The sequence below is a fragment of the Bos indicus genome, chromosome 16, assembly GCF_029378745.1.
Source record: "Bos indicus isolate NIAB-ARS_2022 breed Sahiwal x Tharparkar chromosome 16, NIAB-ARS_B.indTharparkar_mat_pri_1.0, whole genome shotgun sequence".
NCBI classification, from domain to species: Eukaryota; Metazoa; Chordata; class Mammalia; order Artiodactyla; family Bovidae; genus Bos; species Bos indicus.
In genome coordinates, this window is record NC_091775.1 from 30,587,223 (window position 1) to 30,613,108 (window position 25,886).

The 25,886-nt window shown below is 48.3% G+C and overlaps 1 protein-coding gene across 2 annotated transcripts in view; it reads right to left on the reverse strand.

Annotated features, from left to right (window-relative positions):
* The window catches only part of ITPKB (inositol-trisphosphate 3-kinase B), a 105,092-nt gene that overhangs the window by 51,799 nt on the left and 27,407 nt on the right, over window positions 1–25,886 (reverse strand). The window contains exon 3 of one of the 2 annotated variants that reach the window (XM_070768062.1): window positions 10,065–20,116. The exons of the other annotated variant lie outside the window; for it this stretch is intronic. Coding sequence (XP_070624163.1) covers window positions 20,096–20,116 — 21 coding nt within the window. The 3' untranslated portion in view covers window positions 10,065–20,095. Of the gene's footprint in view, window positions 1–10,064; window positions 20,117–25,886 lie in introns of those variants that run through there. 2 annotated transcript variants of the gene reach the window in all.

Genomic DNA, 25,886 nt, shown 5'->3' on the forward strand with positions numbered 1-25,886 from the left:
GAGACTTCCCGAGCTGTCCAGTGGTTAAGACTCTGCACTTCCAATGCAGGGGGCACAGATTCAATCCCTGGTTGGGAAACTAAGAGCATGCCATGCAGCACGGTCAAAAAAAAAAAAAAAAAAAAAGAACAAAAAAACTAAGGAAATGAGGATAGTGCAAGGTATTTTGCAAAGAGATTTTATTAGTTGCTGGCCCAAAGCGGGAAATGTTAAGTTCCAGCTGCAGAAGGCACAGATATCCTGCTAATTCCCCAAGGCATGCTCTGTATTGATAAACCATCTGGCTTTCCGGGTCTAAGGGAAATGTCCAATACAAAGAGCAAATGAATTTAAACTAGTGGAAAAATAGCTCCTGTACAGCACCCAAGTCTCATCAATGGGACTCTCACCCTCAGCATCAAGGATGGACGTTGGGCTATTAGCAACAAAATCAAGGGGGAAGAAATGGAACCAGCACAAGCATTAGCAGCAGGAAATGAGGAAAACAGCAGACTCGCCCCCAAAGAACTCAGGGCAGGAGAAATTTCTGCTCCTCTGTTACCAGCTCCTCTCCAACCCGCCCTCCTGGCACGAGGCTTCCAGGAGATGCGCACCAGCCAGGGAGCCAATCTTTCTTGAAACCCTGTCTGGAATGCCTACATTTGTATTCACAGAGTCTGTCAATGATGGGGCAAGAGTGGGAAAAAGGTAGCATCTTTTTTTTCTTAAACCAAAAAGGGAGACCCATAGGTATAGTCCACACAAACCTGAAATCATACTTGGCCTAGAACTGGAGTCTCTAAGAGCCCTTCTCCTGGGGCCAAATGTTCTTTCCACAATGGAAAGAAGCCGGTGTAAGCCCCTGGGAGGGCCAGTACAGGGCTGCAAATGAACACATTCGGGGGTATCATCTGCTGTTCAGGGAGAATCCAGAAAGAAGGCAGTCATTCACATCCTCAGAGAAGAAAAACAAGGCACAGGGGCCGAAACCACTTGTCCAGAAGGACACACAGGTGGGTTCAGAGGCCATGAGCTGGCCCCTCCATCCTGGCATCTGCCTCCTGCCCTCTGCCGCTCATGCCCACGGGTCAGCATTCCCAGGGCAAGAGAATACAGAACTTAGAATCAGACTGATTCCTGGTCCATCAAAACCAAGGTCAGGTTCCCATGTACCACGAGGAAACAGTCTTCTACAGGAACAACAGAGTGGCCTCTCTATACTCAGATATATTGATGATGTTCCCCAAACTTGACGTGTTCTCTTATCACCCACAGGATAGCTTACTCTCCTAAGAGTGCAGCCTGCCAAAGTGCAACTCCTGAGCAGCTTAGTATTCAGTACACCTGGTATAGCAGTACAGACACCCCAGCTGTTCCCCAGCCCTGCTCCTCAGTCCTGGGATACTCACTCACTCACCATTTCCCGGTCCCGCCACATTCTCTCAACTTTCTTGGCTGTTGGATCGTGTGACATGGAATCCGCCTTCCCTCCCTTGTTCAGGCACTGATGTCCAGCTCACCACTGAAGACGCGGCTCCACAGTCACCACGTCCAGGGAGCCTTCGGGGATGGCTGTGGGCTGGAGGTTTCCCAGTATGCCCCACAGCCCTGCCCTGCCGCTCCCAGGCTCCTGATCTGATTGGACCTGAGATCAGCTACATCTCCAGTTCCTCCAGGGCCTCGCTCAGCTGGAATGTTTAGCATGTAACAGGTGTTTAGTTCAGTGTTTATAAAATGAACTAATGAAAAGTCCAAACACACTGTAGAGGGGGAAAAAAATCCCCAGACCTGGGGAAGTGAAGTGGCTTCTTCTGGGTGCCAGAAGGGCAGGGGACTGACGGGCAGTCTTTAGGAAGAGACTTTTCGTGAGCAGGTAAACGTAGAGCAACATGGGAGCTGATGACAGCTCTGTGGAAGCTGTGCAAAGAGTCGGGGGAGGATAAAGATATCCACCCCTGATGAATAGGACCAGCTGCCACTGGAAAGCAAAGAGCTCCTCCAGCATGGTAGATAAGGCTCCTGCCCACAGGGAACTTCAGAAGAACCCACGGGAAAGCCATGTGGGCTAGCAGGCTTTTGAACCGGTTTTGTCTGCTGTATTGAGGCAGCGGAGGTAGGTGAGCAGGGGGGCAGGTCACAGAAGCATCTGCCCTTAGACGAGCAGTGAGGCTCCAGTGGCTGGAGAATCTCTCTAATTCTTTAGCCACCCACTGGATCTAATTTCACCTCTGGTCATGCTTGGTACTGATGGAAAAAGAGGTTATGTTTAGATACTAACAGACATGGAAAAATTCCCTCAGCTTCACAGGGATAGCATTACTGGACTCAGGTCCTCGCCAGCATTTTGCAGTCCAGAGCTGGGGATCCACCTTGGGTTTTGGGATAAGTGAAGAGTGAAAGTGTTAGTCACTCAGTCTTCTCTGACTCTTCACGACCCCATGGACTGAGGCTCACCAGGTTCCTCAGTCCATTGCAAGAATACTGGAGTGGGGAGCCATTTTGTTTTCCAGGGAATCTTCCCAACCCAGAGATTGAATCCATCCTGGTCCCCTGCATTCCAGGCAGATTCTTTACCATCTGAACCACCAAAGAAGCCCCAGGCTTTGGGGAAAATGGGAGAAATTTTAAAAGATCAGCCCATTCAAGTTTTCTTACACCCAGCCCTTCCCCAGCCTCTGAGAGAGCCCAGTCTCCTCCAGCCTGAGCTGTGAGCGCCCTTCACCCAATACAGACCAACCCAGTGTTAAACATCCCTCTTGCTTACCTATGATTTCTTTCTGAAATACAGTATTAACTATGTACAATGTTGGAAAAGGGCACTCAAAGGGTTTGGGTGTACATCCAGTCTTCCTAAGGGCTGTTCTGTATGGCAAGTACAAACTGGCCTCTGTACCCAGGGGGCCGCTTGTGGCTGGTTTATGGTGATGGCAGGGGCTGAAGCAGAGCAGAGGTGCAGAAGGACACGTGGGGAGAAGGTGCTGGTCGGCAGGATCCGACTGTGTAACAACAAACGCCCCCGGAGGGCTCGCCGGACTGGATGCACCCAGGGAGCGCTGTGGCCCTGGGCCAACTCCTGCCTCACTGATGCGGCTCAAGTCATCTGCTGCCTTGCATTTCTAGTTCTACATACAGTGAGCAAGAAGGAATACCTTAAAAAGGAATCTTCCTATAAGGAATCTTCCTGTAGCGTAATTTACACGTGGACTGAAATAAGTTCAGGGTGGAGCAACGTAAACTCTGGTTAAGAGAAGGCAGAAACAGTGCAGAGGAAGAGGAAACAGGAATGCCGCCAAATAGACCATGAGATACAGGACCATAAATTATCTGCGAAGAGAGCTCTTTCGCAGTCAAGAGTCTACAGCTCCCATGCTGGGATGGAAACAAAAACCTCACCCACTGCCCACACCGATCTGCCAAAAGTGGGCTGAAAAAGGGGTCATGTGAGGGTATCAGCTGCCACCTGCCGTGGCCTGTGTCCCTCGCAGCTCCCTGGTTTTTGTTCTCCAGCTCAGGGGTCAGCCCAGGAAACAGCTTCCTGGACTGAAAAGGAACGTGAGCGAGCTCTGACACAAAGCCTGCTCCTGAACTTGCCGACAACGTGAAGCCAGTGAAACCGACGAGATCCCTGAAGTCTTGCCCTGGCAGCTCCCCTCACCCAGAGACTGGTGCCTCCCGTGTCTCGGCCTGGAGTAGACACAGCGAGCAGAGGCCAGAGGGGACCTGCACAGCTCTGGGATCGCTCCTCAGTTTCCAGGTCCCCTTACACATGGCCCTCAGTGAGGCAACGGAGGCTGAGCTCAAAAGACACTATCCCCCTGCCTCTTGAGGAGCTCACCAGCTCCTCTGGGCATCTAGGGAGAGGGAAGAGCTGCTCCCAATAACAAGGACCAGTCAAGGGTCTGCAACCAGACCAGGCTGCAACAACCACCTCCCCCACCCTTTTTTCTAAACAAGAAACAGGAGAAAGCACCAATCTCCATAAATTTCCCTGAGGATAAGGAAAAGTGGAGGCTTATACACTAACCCGCCCCAAATCCAAAGCAAGGAAAAAACAAACTGGACTTAACCCATTAAATGGTAGCACCGATTCTGAGTCCCTCTGAAATGACAAATCGGACTAGTGGTATCACTGTGAAGAAGATCCTTACAGCCCTGAGGTCTCAGAAAAGAAGTTTAAGTGCGTTAGTCACTCAGTCTTGTCTGACGTCTGACTCTTTGTGACCTCCATGGACTGCAGTCCACCAGGCACCTCTGCCCATGGGATTCTCCAGGCAAGAATACTGGAGTGGGTTTGCCATTTCCTTCTCCAGGAGATCTTCCTGACCCAAGTATGGAACCTGAGTCTCCTACATTGCACACAAATTCTTTACCATCTGAGCCACCAGGGAAAGAAAAGAAGAGCTCTCCCTTAATCAGTCCTACAGGGGACAGGTGCTGTGCTGTGCAGAGCTGCTCCTGGAGACCCAGCATGCAAATCCCCGGCACTGCAGGATGGTCCCATCTGTTTAGGATCTCCTGTAAGAGAAAGAGAAGAGCCATCCCATCCTGCTACATCTGGCATTACACGAAGGCCACGAGGAGAAAGGAGGAAGGGAAGTCTTGTCACCAAAGCAACCCTGATGGCAGAGACGCTGCTGATGCTAACGGGGACCATCGCCATGAGCAGACGGCTCAGCCACCAGACGGATATCAGAGCTAGTACAACATTCCCATGAGTGGAAGCAGCCTGTCCAGTGCAGGACAGAGCTTTTATGCTAGAACTTTCTCCTCTGCCTTCTACCTGGCTCCTGGAACCCCCCACCAACAATCCTTGCATCCTCCTCTCTGCCCAAGCCGCAAACTGTCCATGGAGACTGGTATGATGCATTGGTCAAACCAAAGACAGACACCCTTAGTGAGGGTGGGGGTGAGGGTGGTGGTCTGGAAAGAATGATCGGAACTCCTGTTCCCATCACCAATCCATCTGTCCCCACCCGCAACACACAAGCCCTCCCAGCTTGACTGACCTTCAGATTCCATGCCACTAGCTGGGGAGGGGTTGAATTTGTTTTCTGACCTCCTCAGAGTATTTAGTGACTTTTCATCAAAACAGCTCTCTCCAAGGAGAGTTGTTTAGCTTTATGAAAATACCTAAAGCCACTGGGATATGTTTTCTTGCCAAGACATCTGACAACTGGCCTATTTTTAAAGTCCCAACTAATAATCTTCGAGAAGTGCTCTACACACAGACAAGGAGGCAACGACCAAAAAAGTAACAAGACCAATATCAGGTTTTTGGTTTTTAATCCGGCCAGAATCTACCCATCCAAATAATATTTCTTCAAAGTGTTCTCCTTAGGAGGCCCTGCCCTCATTCCACTGGTGCTGTGTTTGTTCAGAACACTTTTGGAAAGCCTGGTTGTAGCAGAGCCTTTGTTTTGCATACAGTCCAGCATATTATTAGTAAGCCCTGAACTAGCCGCCACTGCGGTAAGCGCTGCACTTTAGGCCCCGAGGCCAAACAGGTTAGTAAAATAAGGCCTGTCCTATCGAAGTGCACACTACCTGGTAGAAAAGGGAGGAGAAAGGGAACAAAGATTTTTTGGAGACTGTATACCATAAGCCAGGTTCTGTGCTAACAACTTCTGATACGTTGCCTTTAATACGCACACCAGAAAGAAAAAAAAAGAAAAGTCTTCTTAAATGCAAAGACTGAGACTGAACGAGGTTCAGTGATTTAGCCAATGTCACACAACCCAGGAATTGCAGAACTGGTGCTGGCCCCAGGCTGTCAGGCTCCCAGCTAGGACTTCCCACCCCTGCAGCACCCGGCAGTATATAGGCCATCCTAATACATGAGGCTTCCCAGGTGGCACTAGGGGTAAAGAACTAACCTGCCAGTGCATGTAGACATAAGAGACGCAGGTTCGATCCCTGGATCAGGAAGATCGCCTAGACTAAGAAATGGCAACACGCTCTAGTACCCTTGCCTGGAGAATTCCACGGACAGAGGAGCCTTGTGGGCTACGGTCCATGGGGCCGCACAGAGTCGGACATGACTGAGTATGTGTGCACTAGAAAGTAAAGGAGGCGTGGATGCATTTTGATATATGGCAAAACCAATACAATATTGTAAAGTCATAAAATAAAAAAGAAAGTAAAGGAGGCGAAGTGGGATGGGGCAAGTCGGGAGAGACTGCTCAGAGCAGGGAAACTTGATCTGGGCACCCAGGACCTGAGGGAGGAGCTTGTTGTGTATGTCTCCTCTTGCATCAGGAGCTGGCCTCACATGTGTCTACTGTTTACCCTTTCATAAAGGGTCTTAGACAAGTCAGGTGGGCAGGAAGAGTTTTTCCACATATAAAATAGGACGTGTTGTTGTTTAGTCGCTAAGTCACGTCTGACTCTTTGCAACTCCATGGACTGTAGTCCACCAGGTTCCTCTGTCCATGGGATTTCTCAGGCAAGAATACTGGAGAGGGTTGCCATTTCCTTTTCCAGGGGATCTTCCTGACCCAGGGATGGAGCCCAAGTCTCCTGCACTGCAGGCAGATTCTTTACCACTGAGCCAGGACGTTTATCTCCTAACTATTTACGTAAACATAGACAGACAGACTTCCAAACACATCCAGATGTGTCTCACTCACTCACACAGAGTACTGTCCATAGGATAGTACTTGTCAACCTCACAAGGAGGCAAGGAAAGCAGGCCTTCATCCCAACACATCAAAACTAGTATCTTACAATAGCCAAAAGGTGGAAACCACCCAAGTGTCCATCAATGGATGAATGCATGAATGAAATGTATTCTACACGTACAAGGGAATATTATTCAGCCCTAAACAGGAAGAGAATTCTGAAATGTGGAAGAACCTTGAAGACATTATGCTAACTGAAATAAGCCGGTCACAAAAAGACAAATACTAAATGACTCCACTGACGTGAGGCGGTCCAATTCACAGAGACAGGAAGTCGAATGGTGGTTGCCAGGGGCTAGGAGGGAGGATGGGGAGTTAGTATTTAATGGGTACAGAGTTTGAGTTTGGGAAGAAGAAAAAGTTCTGAATACGGGTGGTTCTGGCATTGGTTACACAGCAATGTGAATGTAGTTAATGCCACAGAAATGCATACTTTAAAACAGTTAAGATGGTAAATTTTATGCTGAAGAGGATGTGGAGAAAAGACAACCCTCCTACACTTTTGGTGGGAATGTAAACTGATGTAGTCACTCTGAAAAACAGTATGGAGGTGCCTCAAAAAACTAAAAATAGAGTTATCAGATGATCTAGCAATCCCACTCCTGGGCCTATATCCAGGGAAAACTAAATCAAAAAGATACATGCACACCAATGTTCATAGCAGCACTATTTTCAATAGCCAAGGCATGGAAGCAACCTGAATGTCTACTGACAGATGAACGGATAAAGGTGTGGTGCGTATATACAGTGGACTATTACTCAGCCATAAAAAGAATGAAACAATGCCATTTGCAGCAACATGGATGGGCCTGGAGATTATCATAATAAGTGAAGTCAGAGAAAGACAAATATATGGTATCACGTAAACATGGAACCTAAAACGTGACACAAGTGGACAAAATACAAGTATTCACCAAACAGAAACAGACTTATAGACATGGAAAACAAATTCATGGTTACCACAGGGGAAAGGCCGTGGGGGAGGGATAAATTAGGAGTCTGAGATTAACAGATACAAACTATTATATATAGACTAGAAACCAACGAGGACCGACTGTATAGTACAGGGAACTATATTCAATTTCTTACAACAACCCATAATAAAAAGACTATATAATGTGTGTATATGTATCTATATATAGTATACAACTATATAGCTATTTATACAGTTATAAACTGTTCATAAGATCAGTTTCTTCTATTCTCTTCCCAACCTCAGGCCATAAGGCTTCCAGTAACAGCAGCGGGAGACTGGTGGTGGCCAAATGTGACTGTACAGTCATCAGACAGTCTAAAATCAGCCCCAGAAAAATCCCCCAAATATATATAAATGCCTTAGCCCAAGCCTGAATCAACAGGAGGAAAGGGAGGGCCTAAAATTAGCAAGACATACACCCCTTCCCAATTTGCAAAGCAGTACTTTGGCTTGTATATTTGGCCCAGTAGAGAGCACAGCAAATAATTTCAACACAGGAACAATGAAAAGAGACTTCTGGTATTAAGACTGATGTGTTAAGGAAAACTTTGTTCTCTGACCAAGTTCAACTTTCCCTAATAAATAATAATGCCGTAATGCCCAGCAGCCTGCCCTGTCACCGCAGCAGCTGTGTGCTCTGCTTCCAAATGGTCCTGTGTTGCTTCCATCTCTCCCCACCGAGTCTTTGGATATGATGGGTTCAATTTTAAATGACCCCCAAACGAAAAATAAACACGGAAGGGCTCTGGGAGAAACACTAGGTTGTACCAGCTCTAATTCTGAAGGCAGGTTTCAGTGGGTCCCAGGAGGCCTAACCAGGACCCACCCAAGTCCAGAGCGGGCACTCTGTCCTGGGCTCCCAGGTACCGGCTGGAGCCCAAATGGGTGACCTATGACGGGCCAATAGTAAAACATAACCACTCTGGAAAAACAAGGATAAAAGTCCTGGGAGGGAATCAGTATTTATCAAGAGCCTACTATGTGCAAGGAGCTAGGCCTTGATTCTTCATGAGCCGTCACAGCCCTGTAATTGTCCAGTTTAATGAAAGGGAAGAAATTCTGCAGTCTGCCCAAGGAGCAGAGCTAGAACTCAATTCCAAGTCATCTGACTCCAGGGTTTACACTCTTTCCATTACGCTCAGCTGCCTTTCAGAATGACTTTTATTTTTTTTTAAATCTCACTTGACTGGCTGCTCTGCTTTCCCAAGTTTTCTGTAGGCCCCAACCCAGTCCAACTTTCCATTTGGGTAAAAAGAACATCATCCCAGCTGCTGTGTCCCAAGTCACATGAAATGGCGGGAAGAGATTTTATAAACACAAGTCCAAAAGCCTCTTTAAATAAATAGGAAAGTGGAAATTATTTTTAAAGGGGTAAGCTTCTAAAGAAAGCACCTCCCTCCCTGGGATTCCAGGGCTGATCTTCAGCCTACCCACCCCCAGAGGCTGAACTTGGCCTCCAGAGAGCCTGGGGGTCTGGGCCATGGTGGCTAATTCTGAGCCACCACTGTAAGGAAAAGTCACATCACACCAGCACCTAGCTTATTCCCCAAAAAAGAGCGGGAGGGCATGTGGCATTCTAGAGACAGCCTTCACCTGCAAAACTGTTAATGCCCAGAATATAAATACTCAGGTTTGAGGAAGGTGCCAACTTCTTAAAAAATGGAAAGAAAGAAAGAAAAAGACCAGCACACCAAGTGACACTACTCTGTAGAGATAATTTTGCCAATGCAAATGCTGTCTCTCATTTCTCCTTCTCTTCTCCTCACACATACCAACAATCAGCAGACAATATACTCTCAGTATCTGGCCCTAAGTCCATGGATTTAGTCTCCTGACCCTGGAACTGCTTCAGACCCGAGTAGAACAGAGCTCACTGGTCACGGTACAAACCAGGCATTTCGATCCAGTCTGCTTCTTTAATCTGGGGACCAAAGAGCCCTTCAAGGCAACTGTTTCAATAAATCCTCCAGTCAACTGCTAGGAGCAGACAGTGCAGAGCCTTACTTTTCCAGAAGCTGAACTCAAGTTCCTATTGGGGACGGGGAGGCCCAGGAGCCCAAGAGCAGAAGAGCACTGAAGACACTGAGCTAGGAATGCCTCAGGCTTCTCAATGAAGTCAGGCCCCTCCGTCACCCTCTTCCTCCTCTCCTGCCTCTTCCTCACTGGTCTAAACCAAACCATCAAGCAATGCTGAGAATCTCTTCACACAAAGAGATCAGGGAAACCCTTGTCTAAGAGTTACGGTTTTAGAATTTAATTTCTAGACTTTAGCACCACTTCCTATGTGGGTCTAGAGACCACCGCCTGCTGCGTGGCCAAACTTTTCATTGTGACCCTTTTGGGGCAATCAAATTTACAGCATGCCCCAATACATCCCTCACATACACACACACACAAACTAGAAAACAGACGTTTCGCAAAACATACTTACCATTGCTTGTGTGATGCTTTTCTGACGTCCCTATTCGACTCTATTCATTAAAACATGTTGGTTGCACCCATCTATGCTGACCCCCATGGAGGTCATGCTCTGTAGTTCTAAAACCACTGTGGTTCATAGGAGGCAGGCCTCACATTCTGACACCATGGGTCGGATGGAAGATCTACATCAGGCGGCTCATCTGTACCTTATTCCTCTTTCCTGGATAACTCCAATTTTCCCACAAAGCCTCACGCCAGTGCTTTTAAGAGAATTCAAGTTATCCAAGGGCCCCAGTCACGGGGGATATCCCAGCATACATTGCTGACTATCCTTGTCTTCTGGGGCAGCCCCAAAGAACTCCACTACGTGTTCACAGAACCGTTGCTAGTAACCTTTAAGACAGCACAGAGAATGGGAGAAGGGTCAGAGGACTAAAGACAGGTCAATATTTGCCTACTGTTCTGCCAAACTGGATTCTGGAAGCTTCCGACTGGCAAACATAGGGCTGGTTTATACAACAAGTGAGTTGTAAGTATTTACAGAGAAAAGTAGACATCACTACCAGTCTAGTGGGTTTAGCAAGAAAAAAAATCTCAGCAAACCACTCTCATGTCTTCTTTGGATGCAGGCTACAAAATCAGGAAGAATGCTACAGAGAATGAGTTTATATCTCATTAAGTTGCATGAAAAAACAGAGAAATAAAATCTGTACTAGACAGTGAGTAATTAGTTCTGAAGCTGTTTGAATTACATCCCGGGGGCTACTGACAGCAGAAATTTAACCCCAAGGAATGCTTCTGTTAAGGCCCCAGAGGGTTCCTCCCTAAGTCGAATCCTAGGCAAGCTTTTCTAATTTTTATTTATTTACTTATTATTTATTTTTGGCTGTGTCGGGTGTTCACTGCTGCACACCGACTTTCTCCAGTTGCAGCAAGCCGGGGCTACTATTCATTGCAGGGCACTGGCTCCAGGTGCTTGGACTCAGTAGTTGTGGCACACGGGCTTAGTTGCTCTGCGACATGTGGAATCCTCCCAGTCCCTTGAAGGGGCAGCAGGTTCTTAACAACTGGGCCACCAGGGAAGTCCCAAGCAACCTGTTGATCAATGACTTCTTTAACTGGTAAATACAGCAGGACTAACTGGTCTGGAGCAGCCTCAATCATAATCGATAAATGAATGAACTGGCCACGTACATTGCACTTGGCAGTTTTATCAAGTACTTTTACATATTTTATCTCATTTGAGCCACCCCCACCCCCAAGTGAGGGAGCCTGGGATCATGACGTTAATTTTGCAGTTTAAGAAGCTCAGACTCAGCCACCAGGGTTTCTCCACCTCTGCCACATTCACTGCTCAGATGGAGTAATTCGTGGCTTTGCTGTGCGCTGCAGGGTGTCGCGCAGCATCCCTGACCTCTACCCACACAATAGCAGTGGTACCTCCTCCCTTCAAGTTGTGATAGACAAAAATACCTGTAGGTCTTCTTCTTACCCTCTCAAAAAGCTGGGATGGATAGTGAGTATGATAAAACACAGAAATCAGGAGTCAGAATTATCTTGAGCAAACTGCTAGGCCAAAACCAATAATAAAAGAAAATGGAGGTTCTACATTTTGGTGTTGAAGATACTCCCTATATAGTGAGGTGGGTGCTGGTTTCACAGCGGTTATATATGGTGGACCCGGGGGCGGGGGCCAAGTGTGTGAATAGCAGCACAGGTGTTTCCCCACTCCCACCCTCCATGGCCCCAGCACTGCCCTATGGTCCTCTCTCCCCTCCCCACCCACTGCAGCAGACCCCGAGATACTACAGAGCGCACACCGCCCCTGAACATGCCGCCTCCCCATCCGCACCCTGCCCTTCCCAGGAGTCTGGTGTGCAATGAAACCAGCAGACAAGATGGCAAGAAGGAAGAGAGGGGAAAAGTGGAGAAAAGGGCCGGGAGAAGAGGCGGCGGGGCACGGAGAGACCATGGCGAGACCAGCAGTGAACCGCCAAGGCGGGGGCATTGCAGGAGGGTGAGGGTGAGGACAGGGAGGGGCTGAGGGGGGCCCCTAAGTCTAGGACCAGGAAGAAAAGAGAATAAGGTGGAGCGTGTCCCCCAGGCCTCCTCCTCAGCCCTCCATCATCCCCACTTTCATCATTTTCCCTCGTCCCCCAGCCTCTGCCTGGCCCCTCACCCGGGACACCCAGCTTCACCCACTACCCACTCATAATGCCCCTACCTGGGAGTCTCTGGAATTCAACACACTTGGTTAAAATCCTGGCTTTACCAATTACTAGCCTCTCTCTTAGCTTCCATATCTGTGAAATGGGATAATAGCTTTGCTCTGGGATTAAATGAGAAGCTGGCACACAGAAAGTGCTCCCTGTAGCTAGAATGAGATGTAATGGATATCCCTGGCAGGGAAAGAGTAACTTATTCTACGACCACAAATGCCAGCTCCCACCTCTGACGAGGCCACGGCTAAGAAATGAAACGGGCAGGCCAGGCCCTGCACTTTCTCCTCTGTTTCCTGAGGACATTGTCTTCTTGTTGGAGCATTGGCTGTTCCTACTTCTCAGGGTCCCTTCAGAGACAAAGTGCCCACTAAGGTGACTGATTTTCTACAAAAAAGTGACTGTCGCTATTAGCAATGAGAAAAACAACACACCATGCCTTGATATCCAGTGAGGGCTCTGAATTGTTTCTAAGTTCTTCATCACACTTACTAAAGTCACAGAATCTTAGAGCTGAGACATTGCAGAAGTGACATGGTCCCAGACTCCCCCTCAGGCATGAGTACCCCCTACCCTCATAGGGACTGCAGGGGGCTCAGCACAAGCAGTCCCCACTCCCAGGAAACACACCCACCACAGATCACACTTGGGGATACCAACTTCCTACATAAGGACAGAGAGAGTGTCCTTAATTAAAAAGAGGACACACCCTGACGTTCATTCACCTGGCCTTCCTGGGAACAAATCATATCAGAAACCACTAAACAAACTGGTTCACTTGAATCTGGAGGTGTCACGATCTGAGAATAATGCCACATAGTTCACTGAACCAGAAAACACAGGCAAGCGTCAACTACCAGCTGGAGGTCCAGGAAGAGATCCACTGATTAAAGAGATGTGTCCACGACCAAGCGGTTAACCTTTCTGCATGTTTCCTTGGCTGAGAGATGGCAGAAATAATCATCATGGGGCATGATGAAGGCATGACGCATTTAAGAGCACGATGAGGTGTTTAGCAAATATTCAACAGAGGTTAAGTTTCTTTCCCCTTCACAAATAAGCAAATCTGAAAAGTTCACAAACATAGTACAGCAAACACAAGGAAAAGAATCCCTGCCTTAAGAGACACACGAGCGCAGCAGATGGAGCCCTGGCACGGGCCAGCGAGGGCGCTGGTTCCTCTTCTCGGCACCCTCACTGTGTGGACCTCGGGTGAGGGTTCCCTTTGCTCTGGTTGTCTGCAAATGACGTCACGCCGCTTCCACGCTGAGGAAGAAGCACTGAAATGCAGCGTATCTCTCATGAGGAGGGTCTGCGTGCGGTTCCCCACACTCACTCACTTCTCGACATGACCGTGGGGGCTAGAGGAGGGGGCGACTAAAGGGGAAGACACTGGCACCTCGCTCCAGGCAGTGAGAGAGACAGAGCTCTCAGCATCTCTGCAGAGAACCCTGAGCTCTCCAGGTGAGGGCTGCCCCTGCAAAACCACGGTTCTCTGTCCTCTCCTGGCACCTGGGCCCCAGCCATGCACCAGGCCAGGGCCCTTAGCTAGGGTTGGTGGTGTCTCCTGGGAGACCTCACCAAAGTGACTGCAGGCCTGAGGGGCGACGAGCTCCCAAGCCTGCCTTTCCCAAGCCAAGCCAAGCCCTCAAGGGGAAAATATAATTGCCAAAACTGAACTCTAAAGGGACGGCAGACTGTGATGATGCGTCCAGTCCTATGCTACACATTGTCCCTGAAAACTGCCTTTCCTTGTGCATGAAGGCTAAACCATCTTCTCAGAGATCGTTCCAGGGAAGGGTCCTGTCAGAACGAGCAAGAACAGCCAGCCACACAGATGCCTTTACATCTGCAGGTAAAGGACCCCAGAAAGGAACGAATGGCCTACTGGGGAAGCGCCAGTCACGGCCACCAGACCCAGACACGTGTCATGCTGCCCTCTCCAGACAGATGGGGCAGCAACACTGCCCCATGGCAGGATGGTACCACAGGCTGAAAGGCAGCTTGGGGTTTGTTTGCCCAACCAGATCAAATCTCATTTTCTGTTCCCTAAATGTCATGCGTATGACTGTCAAAGGCTAAGAGGACCCACAACGGACCGTTTCCTAAGGACAGAAGTTGTGTTGAATTTCTGTTTCTGCAGCACCTAGCATGGTGCCTGGAACACAGGGTAGATGTTCAGGAAATCTCTGTTGATGTGCAAGACGAGAAAGGTCATTGAGTTGTTAAGGCCTCTAATGTGGCAGTTACAGCTCATTTCTGGATTGAACAGGGCTGACCTCAGGGCAGAGGGGCAGGGCTAGGAATGCTGAGCCCATGGGTGATGAGAAACCTCTCTTAACTGAGACACGGATGCTCTGAGCTAATGAGAGGAGGAGAGCTTTTCAGAATCATAAGGCAGAAGAGTGTGTGCCTTCTTGTTTTATTCTGCCTCTTCCCAGACTCAGAGTAGGGCCCACCTAAACCACACCTAGAAAGACAGAGGCCAGGGGACAGGTATGGTTCACTCACATTTGAATGGGTCATAACTCTGTCACTCCAGCAGCTGGAGACAAATGGAAAAGACATGCTCCTCCTGCAGGTGGCTGATCCCAAAGCCAGGGAGCCCCTGGCCAGGACCAGGGCATCAGGAAGAGGAGGGGCATTATCTGCAGAAGGTTCTGGAAGGCTGCACCCTGACAGGGCAACCCTCTCCTCGTCAGACCACGGAGCTGGAGCCCAGCTCTGCACCTGGCCTCTCCTCCAGTCCTGGTGACTCAGCACTTGCAGACCTGCCGCTGGGCTCCAGGAAGAGCACCTGGCTGCACCAGCTCTGTTACTCTGGTCATGGCGCAGGCCGGTGCCCTCTCCAAACTGCTGCACTTACTTACTTAAAATGAAGAAGGCTGAGCCTGGCAGCTTAAGAAAGAGCTGGAAAACGAGTATCAAACCAAGGTCATCTGGAAACTCAAACATACTGCTGGGGAGGACCCAGGGAGGAGCTGATGGGCAAGGAACAATGCCTTAAGTTTTCCTCGGGTTCCTTGAACTCTCCATGGCCCTGTGGCCTCCATTCCCCCCGCCCCACCACCATCTCCCATAAAGAGCAGCCTTGACTTTCTAACACACTGATAATAAAGACCTGTCAGGCCAAGAGAGAGCGAAAGGTCTCAGCCCAAAGCGGAGTTTTCAGTGGGCCGTTTGCTCAATAGGAAGGCTGAATAAGCAGCCTTCTGGTCACAGCGGCTGTGTGACAGAGAAAGCCGAAGTGCAAGGGCGGGATGCCTGGGGGATGACCTCTGAGGGTCTCAGCACCACCAGGCACCCACTGGCTCTGACAACATTGATTCCCTAGTCTACAGTCTGCACTGAGAGGTCGGGGAGAGCAGAACAGTTCTGACCTCAGACTCCAGAGCCAAACTGCCTATGTTCACATACTAGAACTTTCCCTGACACTTGAGAAGTTACTTAACCTGTGTCTCAGTTTCCTCATCTCCAAAATAGATATATTAACAGCCTGATCTCACAGGCCCATTATGAGGATTAAACAAGCCAGGATATTGAAAGCATCGAGAACGCCTGACGTATATTAAGCCCACAAGAGTTAACTACCAGCATCTTTACTGACAACTTTCTCAGAGCAGTCCTTTCTCAGTCCTTACACAGTACCCAGCATGGCCTCATCAGTGTGAAACAAAAACAATTAGTACCATTTACCATGTGAGCATCGTGGGGATTTACATCACTCAGTCCCCACATAAACCCAATGCAGGAAGTACTTTGACAGACGATAACTACCTTGCCTAAGATGATACTAGTAATTGGCCACCTGGGATTGAAACTCAGCCTCTGACTCCAGAGCCACAGGCTACGCTGCCTGACTGCTGACTACCACCTGCTCAGCACAGAGCAAGACGGCACCAGAGCCCTTTAAACAGCAGTCAAATAAGAGAGGACAAGAATATAAAAAGAAATGCTGTAGACTTCAGAACAAATTCACTATCTTATAAAAGCCTGTGTCCTTCTCTGGACCTAAGTTTGTCATCATCTGCTGCCTTCCCTTTGACTCTGGAATTCCGACTGCACAGGGTACTTGCTCACGGCACCTTCGAATCTTCGTGTGAACACACTTCCAAGAACTTCAGATGCTCTTGGCACTCTGATCAGAAGCCAGCCACACAGGATCGGTGGGAGCTGCAGGCAAGGCTCCCTGCTATATTAGCCAGGAACTTCCTGCTTTTGGAAGAAGTACCATTTCTACAGAAGAGTACAATCCCCAAAGGAGAATTCCTGTAAGGCTCTGAGGGTTCTAACATCTTCTAACAATGGCCGTACTTCAAAAACTTGACCTTCCCCATTTTCTCTAAGGACCTCATCTCTTAAGGGCGGCAGATACATGGAGACTTGCTCAGTGAACTGTTAGCATGGCAGGGAGTAAGAGAGGTGGTGAGTCCTCCCACTGCTCACCAGGCCTGACATGAGTATACTTTAGGGACACTCACTAACCCAGCTGCTTGTGACGGGAAGCCTCCTCCTTCCTTATGTGCTGAATGCTTCTCACTGACCTCACACAGCATCAGCACCATAAACATCCCTACTTCTGCAGAACAACCAGTACCAAATAGCCATTTCCTGCTCACCAATTGATCCCTTATCAGAAAGCTTCCTCCTCCTTCCTCCTCTAACACCCGTGTGCGCACACACACACACTGAGAGGATCAGAAAAGGCAGGAAATGCTTGCCTAAGACCGGAGAAAATATCAGAGAACAGAAAGAGACCAAAAAAAAAAAAAAAATTCACCAGCTATTTGTCTAGCAGGGCAACTGTTTCCCCAACAGAAAAATCAACGTGAGACTCCCCCTTGATCTCAACACAATGAACCACCAAGAAGGAATTACTAACCTGCTGGGCTGCCTATGTTCTTCTAGGGCCTCACTTTATCTCTTAAAAAGGCAGGACACAGCAGGCACCACGCCTAGAGAGAGATGAACTGAGCCGACTACACTTGCAGGGTAAGAGTGTAGATTTAAGTCAAATCATTTGGCCCTGAGAAACCCATGGAACAACTTCTCACTGTTTCTTTACTGGGCAGGTGTAAACGCGGTTTCGTTAACAGGGCACTTCCCTACTTCATCCGTCTAAAATTCAAGTCTTAAGTCTAGAGTGGAGTTAGAACCGGGAAACCCAGAACCAGGGAACCTCCGTTCGTGTGCTAAGAGCAAGAAAGCGAATTTAAAGAAGGGTCATCACCAGGAACCAACATTTCAAAGGGCTTTCTTCAGTCCCTGGTATGTTTTGTACTGATCTATAGAACTGTTCCTTGCCCCAGCTCCCTGCAATATCAAGGAACCAGGAGTTAGAATAATTTCATTCCTTTCTAATTAAACATTTTTTCCTCCTGTAGATAATCTACATTGACCCTATCGAGGAAAAAATCTGAGCTGGTGTAACTGCAGGAGGTGGTTTATTTTCACAACAGTAAAATATCTAAACCAAATATGCCCTGTGTTTTAGCAGCTTAAACATTGAGGTCTGACAAGGACCCAAGATTCCACTTCGCTTGCCAAGGGCTAAGTGTGTATGTTTAAGTAGGAGAAAGTGACTATGAAGAAAAATGGGAATGTCTGAGTAGGTGAAGGGGAAAGGGGTGCAGATATTGCTAGAAAAATGAGATTGCACTCTAAAGTCCCATCGCCTAAGCATGAGAAAAAGCGAGGGTCAGTACCCCTGGGTGTTTCCGGCTGAGCCTCCCCTGAAACCAACGAAGCCTGCACCGGGGACCCAGGAGACCCGGCCTGACTTCATTTCCCACTCGAGTTGTTTACAATTAACCGACAGAGCGGCGGGCCTTCCGGCCTCCATTCGGGTTCGCCCCGCCAGAGAGGTCTGGGGAGGGCCGGCTCTCGAAGGGGCTCACCGCCTCGCGGTTCCTCCGAGCTCTCAGCCCCAACCCCCCAGCGCGGGCTCCTCCCGGGCGCCCCGCCTGCCGCCCACGCGCGGAAGCCCGCGGCCGGGGAGGGGTCTCCGCCTCCCGGCATGCTTGGCGGCGGGGCGCGCGCCCGTGGTGGTCACGTGATGGCAGGGGCGGGCCCGCGCGTCTGCACGCGGCGGCCGCGGCGGGGTGAATGGAGCTGGAGATGCTATTCTGCTCATTTGCTTGCTTCCTCGGTGGTGGCAAAGACCTGAGGGCCTCCACTGCACGGTTTCGGAAGGAATCCCTGCGCCGCTCTTTGCCAGCTTCGCGGTCTTTTCGAAAACTTATAGAAGTCTCAGTTTACGCATTTGTAAAAATAGGTACAATAGCTCTTTTGTAGGGATTTTGTGAAAAACCAAAGGGATAGTCAAGGTGTGCTGACCTACTTTACTGAGTTAGCAATAACTTGTGATTGATATTTTATGGCACGCTAAACGGGTTTATTCTGGAGTATTTGTACTGTTAAATACCACTCATTAGTTGAGCAGCCTCCGTTTTTCATATCGCCGAGTATGTTGAATTCAGCCTAGACTGAATTCCCGAAATCAGCTCTGATGTTTTCCCTGGTGGCTGAGTTGGTGAAGAGTCTGCTTGCAACGCAGGAGACTTGTGTTCAGTCCCTGGATCAGGAAGATGCCCTGGAGAAGGAAATGGCAACCCACTCCAGTATTTTTCCCTGGAGAATTTCATTGACTACAGTCGGCTATGGTCCATGGGGTCACAAAGAGTCGGACACGACTGGGTGACTATGTCTTCCCCCATCCCTCTTACCCCCAGGAGTTTTTGGTCTCACTGTTAGTTAACTTTGTGTGAGACTGATACTCAAAAAAATGCCACAAGTAAACAAAAACCTTCATTTCTTTAGAAAACAGTGTGCCCAACTCCTTGGACACCTTGTGAAAGATACTGACCAGTTCTGCATCCAAACCCAGCAGACTTAAGCTTCCCAAGACCAAACACTGAGAGGGTCAGGCCCTAATACTATTTGTTCACAGCCCAGAGAACTTTTGAATAATTCAATCTTAGGCTGAATTCAGTATACTTTTGAGTATGAAAAACAGAGGCTGCTAAAATCAGAATTTAGAGTAGAATAAACATTAACAGTAGAAGCACTTAAGAAAAGTCTATTTAGCATGCTATAAAATAGCAGTTAAAAATTATAAACTTATTAAATTAGATCCCCAGTGTAATTGTACATGACTAAGAAAGTAATAAAACAACTTATCTTTTTTAAAATTGCTATATAATCTAGGCTAGCCACCCCCCCTACAAAACAAATATAATTGATAAAAGTTGTGAGAATTCCCTGTATAAAGCTTGTGTGTGCTGATGAAAATGTATGAGACTGGGGGGGAAAAAAAGACCCATCTAGTTTCTTTCTTGGGTCATTATGAAGAATTGAATGAGCAGACAACATTGAAAACTGTCTTTCTGGAGAATGCAACGTTTTCTCATTCTAGGGAAACAAATAGAAAGACCTAGACAAAAGCACTGAAGATAAAAATGACTGTGGGGAAAGAGTTTACAGTGGCTTGAAACAAAGCAGTGCATCATTTTGGCAACTTTACAGCCAGGCTTTTTTTCAGGGATCACTGGCTACTTAAACAGCAAGTTAACAGAAGTTCAACAATGCAGTGCCCAGTCTAGGAACAGGAGGCTTTCGGCTCCACAGCTGATACAGGAAAACCTGTGACTTCACACAACTTCAACTTTTGAATTCTTGAGCTGGACTGGATTTTCTTAGTTGTAGCTCCTTTACACTGTGAAAAAAACTTCTCAAAGTTTAGAACTGGGAAGGAGAACTACTGGCAAAATTGTTGGTGTGCTTTTTAGAAGAATCACAGCATTGCTCCTGCTTGGTTAGATGTGCTAAACGTTCAGAGATGAGTTCTAGAAGAGGCAGGAAACAAGAACAGCATCAGTGGTATGGCTGAACCAGATCCATAGGTTCCCCACACTCAGGCCACTGTCCTACACAGTGAAATCATCCTAATATTTAGGGGGTAAATATTCATCCTGTAAAATATCTAGGGGCTAATGCAAGGAGATCCAACCAGTCCATTCTGAAGGTGATCAGCCCTGGGATTTCTTTGGAGGGAATGATGCTAAAGCTGAAACTCCAGTACTTTGGCCACCTCATGTGAAGAGTTGACTCATTGGAAAAGACTCTGATGCTGGGAGGGATTGGGGGCGGGAGAAGAAGGGGACGACAGAGGATGAGATGGCTGGATGGCATCACTGACTTGATGGACATGAGTCGGAGTGAACTCCAGGAGTTTGTGATGGACAGGGAGGCCTGGCGTGCTGTGATTCATGGGGTCGCAAAGAGTCGGACACGACTGACTGAACTGAACTGAATGCCTTTATCACTTGCCCTCCAATTTACAGAAACGTTCCAATGGCCAGAGGGAAAGAAGAGATCCCAGAAACATAAAATCAGGGTTGAAGACTCTGATTCTCTCCCTTATGCCCCAACTCCTTTTGACTTCCTGGGTTGAATCCAAGTATTGAGAAGCAGCAGTGTGCACATATATGCACACATGCCTTTAACCTCCCACCAGAAGGATTTGTGACTGTCTCCACCCTCCCCTTGCAGGAGGCTGAGCTGGCCTGGACAGCTGGAGGCTCAGTTGGGGACCATGGGCATCTTCCCTCCAGCTAATATCAAATGATACTGGGACTTTTCTCCTGACTCCTTAAGACACATTTTGAGGCCCAAGTCATTCCTTTCAGCTCCCTCTCAGGCAGGTCACTTGAGGAATTAGAAAAGTCCCTGGGAACTAAAGCAAAGCTTCTTAACCAAGTAAGCCCAGAGGTGCTGGGAAAGCAATCTGATCAACCAGAAGAAATTTTCCTCCTTCTCTTCCAACTCCCAAGGACCCATCTGTTCACAAAAACAACGCAACCAGCCCATTCTCTCATGTCCCAGGCTTTTAAAGGCGAAGGGTCAGCAGGCAAGGCTAAGGGCTGCTGGGAGTTGCCAGGGACATCTGGGCAGATGTTCCCCTCCCCATTCCTGTGATAGGAATGTCAAAAAGCATTTGGAACCCAGCTCCACATACACTTGAAAGATTTCAATGGTTTCAGAGGCAGTACAAAATTTTCAAAGAATAAGATACAGGGAAAGAACGTGGTATCACAGAATTGAACTCAACCCTGGAAAAAAACAAACAACACAAAACCAACCAACCAAAAAACCAGATAGTAAAACTCTGGGCTGGATAGTTGCTTTCTCCAAGTAAGTATAAGAGGCTCCCTTTTGTCCACTTCCAATCCCAGGTTCCTTGACCAGAAACTTTCTAGAACTTTGGCTTTCTGAGTTAAAAAGGGACCTCAGAGATCAACAGATCTTTGGGTTCTAAACCTGCAGACTGGACTGAAGTGGAGGTGGGCTTCTAGCTATAGATGTCCTGAAAGAGCATACACAATGATTTGTGAAATGTGCACTTTTCCAGGGAAAGGACACACTACTTTCAACCCCTTTCCAAAACACAAGGTCCAAAATGGGGTCAAAAACCATCAGTCTAGTCCAACTCTCGGGCTTCAGAGATAAGGCTCAGAAACTCAACTGCGTGCTCCAGGTGACAGAGCAAATTACATGCCACCTTCCAAAGCTGGTTGGGCCCGTGGGAGGGGAGGACACCGCATGCACTAACAGGCTCTTTCCCATTCTAATTACAAGGATTCCATGAAGTCTCCAGCCGCCACTCTGTCTGGCTTTCTGGGTCTGGGTGTGTCGGTCACCACTTGGTTGCCAAGGTGTACAGATGGCCAGGGGACTGGGGATGGCTGGATGTGGCCAGCTGCCAGCTAGCTAGCACCCAGGCACCAGCTTACATCACACTGCTTCCTGGAAGCTCAAAAGGGGGTTTTCAGAAAACCCAGTTTTCACAGGGTGAGGCACAGTTCAGTCCTCTAAGGACCCATCACAAAGGTTGGTTGCATAAGCAAAATCAGTAAAAACCACTGCCCTCAAGTACCAGGTGGTCCCTATTTCCAGGCCAAGACAATTAACAACTTCACAAGGGGGAAAATAGAGATTGATTAGAATAAACTGGAATGAAACACTTTCTCTTTTTTCAGAGAAAGTCATGAAATAGAAATATATTTGTAATAATGGAACTAATAGCTTCAAGTGCTATCAACACGGGCCATGAACACTGCAGTCTAATTACATGGTTGCTCAATGGGGATAGACAGTCGGTTTGCACATGAGTAATTAAAGGCCACCATCACAAGGAAACATGTAAAGTCTCATTTAAAGAATTACAAATTAAAACTCTAAGGGAAAAAAAGATTAAAGGACAATTAGACAATACCGGACTAGAAAACCCAGCGGTGGTAGGGAAGCCAGAGCATTTAGAACTTGCAGATGACCCTGAATTGGTTCAGTTTTTCCAGAGGGTGAGGTGGGACAATGACACAGTCGTATGTTCTTCTTGGGCTCTGAAAACAATGCCACTAAGACCGTTTCCCAAGTCAGTAACTAAAAGGAGTAGAGAAAAGGTAATTTTTAAGAAAATGCTCATTGCCGCATATAGCAACAGCTACATCCAACCAGTGCATCCCAAAGGAGATCAGTCCTGGGTGTTCATCAGAAGGACTGATGTTGAAGCTCAAACTCCAATACTTTGGCCGCCTGATGCGAAGAGCTGACTCATTTCAAAAGACCCTGATGCTGCAAAGGATTAAGGGCAGGAGGAGAAGGGGACGACAGCAGATGAGATGATTGGATGGCGTCACCAACTCGATGGACATGAGTTTGAGTGAACTCCGGGAGTTGGTGATGGACAGGGAGGCCTGGCATGCTGCAGTTCATGTGGTTGCAAAGAGTCAGACACGACTGAGCAACTGAACTGAACTGAACAGTAAAGGCATGACCACGTAAATTATGCAGTGGTTCAAAGCTAAGGCTCAAGACTTAGGCTTCAGTCCCTTTCTAGATAGTCTGTGCCTCCATTTCCTCACCTGAAAATGGGTTGCTATGAGGATTAAGTAAAATAATCCATGGAAAACACTTAAAACAGTGCCTGTTCTACAGTAAGTGCTTGATAAAAGTTAGGTGCTATTATTATTATTATATATTAACTTACAAAGAGGACTTCCTTGGTGGTCCGGTGGCTAAGACTCCATGTTCCCAATGCAGGGGGCCCGGGTTCAATCCCTGGTCAGGGAACTAGATCCCACGTGCCATAACTAAAGATCCCACGAGCTGCAACTAAGACCTGGTGCAGTCAAATAAATAAATTTAAAAATTTTTCTTTTAAATATTCATTTAAAATGACAAGCAGATGACCCCATGTCCGTTTCTGAAAACGCAAGATGACATTCAAATGATAAAGGCAAAAGATAAAACTACTACAATCAGATTGTAAGTATGTAAAACAAAGTTATGCAGCTTATCAAAGTCCACTGAGAATAAAAAGTTAAATTGCTTGTTACTGTTAAGACTCTCTACGTAATGTTTATGTTAAAAATTGAAAAGAATAAAGAAGATAATCAACACTGCCTCAAACCTTTGGCAGGATGAGGCAGGGGACAGAAATAGGGACCTAGTACTGTCTGGGTGTCTACAGTGCGCCAGGGAACCCAGCAGCAAGTGTGCTGGGCGGAGCTCCCCGGGAGTAACCGTGTGCTAATTAAGTTCCTCTCACAGCAGAGGCAGACTTGGGCGACACATTCCGGTCAATGAGACATTGGGGATATCTGCTGGCGCCTTCTGAGAAAGATGCCTCAGACACAGAGAAGAATCACACCCTTTCCCCTCCACGCGGGGCACCTGGACCTGCAGCAGCTGTCCCGTCATCCTAGAAGAGGGGCCTCACCATGCTCCGGGGATGCAGCAGACTGATGCGAAGCACAGGAGTGACCCTGCTGCTCTAAGGAATTGCCCAAGGCTGCAGCTGCCTGTGCTGGGGCCTGTGAATCAAGGTGAGGTAACACCTTTTCCTTAGGGTCTTCCCAGGTGGATCAGTGGTAAAGAATCCGCCTGCCACGCAGGAGACGCAAGTTCAATCTCTGGGTCCAGAAGATCCCCTGAAGAAGGAAATGGCAACCCACTCCAGTATTCCTGCCTGGGAAATCCCATGGACAGAGGAGCCTGGTGGGCTACAGACCACGGGGTCACAAAAGAGTCGGGCATGACTTAGCGAGTATACCACAACAGCAACAAGATACATTTTCCTTATGTAAAAGCCAGCAGAGTTGCAGTTTTCTGTTACTTGCAGCGAGAGCATCTTCACTGATGCGGCAAGAAGCATGAACAGCCTTCTGATGGAGGCCTGGCAGCCCCTCAAAGCCCTGCGCCCTGTGGATTCTGCAGGAGGCCTCGCTGGAGCCCATCCTGGAGAGTGCTCAGGGTGGAAGGAGAAAAGGCAGTAGCTCTTCTATCTCCATCCTACAGAAGATCTAAGGACAACTTAGGCTTTTACCCAGCCTAAGGACATCCTACCCTGGCCTAAGGACAGCTCCAGATGGTGCAGCAAGCTGGTGACCGCACTGGGCGGCTGAGCTCCCTACTGGTCCCTTAAGAGGGGACCGGCAGAGGCCTCCTGGACTCCAGTGTTCATTTCTGGATTCACATGTTTCACAAAGCCTGTGACAAAACTGCCCTCTGGAGTAGGGCTGCCAGGAAACGCACAGGACACCCAGTTAAGTCTAAGTCAGATAAAGAACCGTAACTTTTTACTAAGTATGTCCCACATGTGAGGCTTCCATGCCTCTGCTCCAGTTCTCCCCTCTCTGCCAGGTGCCAGACTCAGGACACAGGCCTCTGCCTGCACACTGGACACGGAGATGACCTCCGTGCCCCCTTCTCATCATCTGGGCATCCCTGAGTGTGTCTGGCCCAGAGGCAGGAGGATGGCCGGCATCTGGCCTCATGAGGTCTCCGATGAGTCTAGGAAGGTCTGGTTCACATGTTAGAGGAACAGACAAGAAGTGGCTGATGCTTAAAAGGCAGGGGTAGGGCAGGCATCACTTTGGTTTCGGGAGGTGGGCAGCTAGGCAGCAGGTGGTGGAGCACTTGGGGGAGCACAGTGGCTCCTGACTTCCAACTTCCCCCATAAGAACTTCATTGATGAAGCAGAAGAGATGTTTCCCCCAGCCTACTCTGTCTGAATGTGAGTCCCCTGACTCTGGCCCACTTCTCTAGACTTACCTCATCTGTGGTCATGACGGCAGTGTGGTCTCCGTCCAGCAGATCATGTCTTACGGCACCATCCCCCAGGCCGAGGACAAGGTGTGTGGAATTTGCTTGGTGTGACACTGTCTACACCTGCTCACAAACGATCCCTTAATATAGCTGGCCCATGAGAGCAGAGCCTCATTTCCTGGAACCTGGCTTTATGGTTCCTGTCTGGTATCCCTCCAGTGTCCTGCCCAGGCCAGCACTGGCGCACAGTAAGTGCCTGTGAAAAAACATCCCACAGACGCAGGAAGATCTGACCAAAAACTCCAGCCATGTTTTAGTGACAGGACAGATTTCCCTTCCCCAGCCCCTCTCTCCTCCTCCCAGTTTGCTGCCTCTTGTAGAAGGGGCTGTGCCAACAAGGTATCTTCGGAAAAGTTTGGGGCTCGTGACCACGAACTTCAGAAGGACAGAAGAGAGAAAACGAATGGAATCTCTTGCATTCACAGTGACCCCTTTTTTCTTCCCAGA